The sequence below is a fragment of the Phaethon lepturus genome, unplaced genomic scaffold, assembly GCF_000687285.1.
Source record: "Phaethon lepturus isolate BGI_N335 unplaced genomic scaffold, ASM68728v1 scaffold11635, whole genome shotgun sequence".
Taxonomy (NCBI): domain Eukaryota; kingdom Metazoa; phylum Chordata; class Aves; order Phaethontiformes; family Phaethontidae; genus Phaethon; species Phaethon lepturus.
In genome coordinates, this window is record NW_010539959.1 from 21,840 (window position 1) to 25,285 (window position 3,446).

Here is a 3,446-nt window from a genome sequence, read left to right on the forward strand (position 1 = left end):
GCATGCTCTCTGTGAAGTTCACAACGGGCACTTGACAAAGTTGGGTACCAGTCAGTCTAAAGATAAATGGGGCCTCGCCTTCTCACACAGTGGAATCGTTTATTTTCACATGGTTCGTAACATGAATTATTTATAGCTATGGAAAGAAAAATAGTGGGGATATAGACTTGGTGCAATTTCTATGAACCAGTTAGACATGATACGGTTGGATACTGCTCTCTTTCAAGTGAAATGCAGCAATGCACTGCTCTCCATAGAGTGAAATAATTTTTACATGCCTTGTCAGTCTCAATATGGCCATGGAAAGAAATACAGTGAAAGCAGAGACATTGGTGCTGTTTGTATTATTTAGAATGTTTTTGCAGCTAGCAGTTTTGACCTCTATTCTATTTTGATGGTCCTGGTTTCAAAAGGCCATGTCATGTTTTCCAGCTAGAAGAACTGAATAAATACTTTCTTTTCCTGTGGACTCCCCCAGGTTTTACCCAGATCCTGGTTCAGGATTATTCCAAAGAATTGCTAGTGTAAAACTGATACGCTGCATTGTTAGTGGAATTACAATGATTAACAGCTTCAAATCTACCTCTGAGGCCAGGAGGGTTTAATTTTTGTCCCTTACGGTCTTCAGAGACCCTGAAAAGAAAGTTAGTGAGACTGGAATTTGGAATTTAATGTGTGAAATCCAGGGGCCATCGTTTAAAACATCAATCCTTATTTCAGAATGGTGTTTGACAGGCTGCAAGTAATTTCTGCTTCAAGCGGTCTCAGGCAGCAGAGTAGCCCAAAGGTCATGTTGTTCTTATCATGGGTAAAAGAGACCTTCTTCATGATGGATGACTGCTCTGTGTGCTTATGATGCTTAATATATTAGTGATTTCAATTCACAATTCCATTTGTCCAACAGTTTTGTCAGGGCAAACTAAACTACGGTTAGGTGCACCTGTGCTGTGAAAAAGGATGGAGTTGTTGTGGTAAATCCATCATAAGACCTGCAACGCAGTCCCAGTTGCACATACTGGAGCTGGGAGGAATCGCTTCTACAAATGGAAATGCCAGCCTGCAGGAACTGGGCCAACAATTCTTGTGTTTTCACTGCTGATCTTGACCTGTGCTGGTGATCACAGCTGAAACCAAATGGATTGCTGCCTCCAGTGTCATGGCATTATGTAGAGCAACCCTTAGTGTGTCCTTCACCAGATTTATCAGGTTGGGAGCCTAAGGTTACCTGTTCTTGGCTAGCCTAATCACCAAAACTGGAGGACCACAGACAACAAACACAACTCCTTGTTTCAGATCACTTTGAGACACAAAGATTTCAGCTGGCTTTGTGCAAAGCACTCAGGGTGTAATACCACCACAGCTGCTACCTACCATTTTACCCTCATGCTTTTGATAGAACTGAACGCAAAAGCCACTCCTCTGCAGAACCAGACACAAAAGTAATAAGCAGTAGTATTAGTTCAGAGGGTCTCAGAGCAAATTTGCTTTCTCTTTGCCACAAACACAGCTCATAAGCAAACCTTTATAACAATATACATTGTTCTTGCTTATTTGAGTAGTACGTCCTCCTGAGAATATTTCTGTCAATGTCAGTGCAGCAAAGTGCTGTTTAGAAAAGAGGGCTGAATTTGCGTCTCAGCTGTTAGAACTTCTACATTTACCTCCTCACTCCTTGTGCTGCTGATTATATTTTTACATGCAGAAATGTGGTAAAAGCCTTATTACTCTCCCATGTCGGTAATCATATGTTTTCAAAAATGAATGAGTGACATCCACTAAAAGTCATACTAAATTCAAATAATTTTTAAATGCACACTTCATTCACCAGCATCATGCTGTCTTTGATAGATTTCCATCTCTACGTATTAGCTCTTTTGGCACCTAGATTTGCATTTTGCAAGATTTGCTTTTTAAATGGCCAGCTGTTACCTCAAAGTTTCAAAGCTCTTATAGCAAGAGACTTTTCAACAGGAAACATAACTTTCCACTCAGTTTTCTGAAAGATCTGGTTTTCACTTCCAGAAGTGGGCAGCCAAAGCTCTATGACATATTACTTCTTCACTGCATGCATCCCTAAAAAGAGCTATTTTTTTTCACTGTTGGTCTCATGAAAAAAAAAGTAATTCTTTTCTTTTTCAAATAAACATGGATCCATGGTTTTATAAATGGGGGAGGATGGAATGATGTCCTTTATTTCAAATGAGGTTCTGTGACCTATTATAGACTTATTGCACAAGCTTCTATGGGATGAAAAAAGGACTGGTCATTCCAGTTCTTCAACATCTTTGGGAGAAGTTATAAGGTGGAGGAAGTAGAATCACCAATCTGAAGTTCAGAAAAGAGGTCTTACCAAGTTCATCAATGCACTTCATAATCATTATTTAAAGTAAGAGACATTGATCCTGTCCTTCATACATATATATAGGGCTTTCAAATAAAGGCATATATAGGGCTTTCAAATAAAGGCAATAGGTGCTCTGCCTTCAGAACGACTGAAAAAGCAACATTTCATATGTTGCTCTTCTGTCACACCAAATCAAAGAAGTTTGACACATGAAAATGGGTATTCAGTGACACTGTGTTCATAAGGGACAAGCTAGTGTGTAACACTCGTTCTGAACAAATGTATCCCTACATTTGTTTATGTAGGGATAATGGAGGTATTTTTTCAGAATTCAAATATGTTTTACTTTGTTGTTATTTCAGCTTTTCATGTGTTCTCGGGTTTTGGTAAGTTCCTATGTAAGGTAAGGGATTCACATCTTACACAGGCTGAAGTCTTCTGTCAGGCAGACCACCACATCTACAAAGAAGCCTCCCTGAATGTTCTTAACATCAAAGTGCCTCAGCTTGGGTCATCTGTCAGTTCCAGTTCTGAGAGAAATACCTCTGTCTCCAGAACAACTCAGCCCATAGCTCTTTTGTAAGCCTTGCCAGAAAGGTTTGGCAGGGGATACATCTGACCAACCTGATTCCTAACAGGGACAGTAGCCGCCTTGGAGATCTGAGTAAACTCCTATACTTCTGCCCTGACCTACTGAATTGCTGTCGTGAACTAAATTTTTGCCTGTTCATTCTTTGCAGACATTGATGAGTGCTTGGTAAACAACGGTGGCTGCGACCATTTCTGCCGCAACACGGTTGGCAGCTTTGAGTGCAGCTGCCAGAAAGGCTATAAACTGCTCACAGATGAACGGACTTGCCAAGGTAATAGTTCATTTATTCTACTCTTTGTATAACAAAGATGATATTTTCAGTGGATTTTTTTTGTGTGTGTGTAATTAAGTCATTTGTACTACAGGTTTAATCGTACTGTCATAGGAAGTAAAGTTAGAGAAAGACCTACCAGATTTCCATTTTCTGAGGTGGGGTTAGAAGATTTTTTTAAATGTCTTGTTTCAGTGTTTTTAGTAGTTTGTTTCAGTGTTTTTAGTAGTAGGAATGCC

At 39.7% G+C, this 3,446-nt stretch overlaps 1 protein-coding gene across 1 annotated transcript in view; it reads left to right on the forward strand.

Annotated features, from left to right (window-relative positions):
* SCUBE1 (signal peptide, CUB domain, EGF-like 1) overlaps window positions 1–3,446 on the forward strand; it is a gene marked incomplete at its 5' end in the record, with an annotated part of 73,202 nt that overhangs the window by 17,960 nt on the left and 51,796 nt on the right. Inside the window, one exon of the mRNA XM_010287310.1 lies at window positions 3,085–3,207. Within this exon, the coding sequence (XP_010285612.1) occupies window positions 3,085–3,207 (123 nt within the window). The remainder of the gene's footprint in view (window positions 1–3,084; window positions 3,208–3,446) is intronic.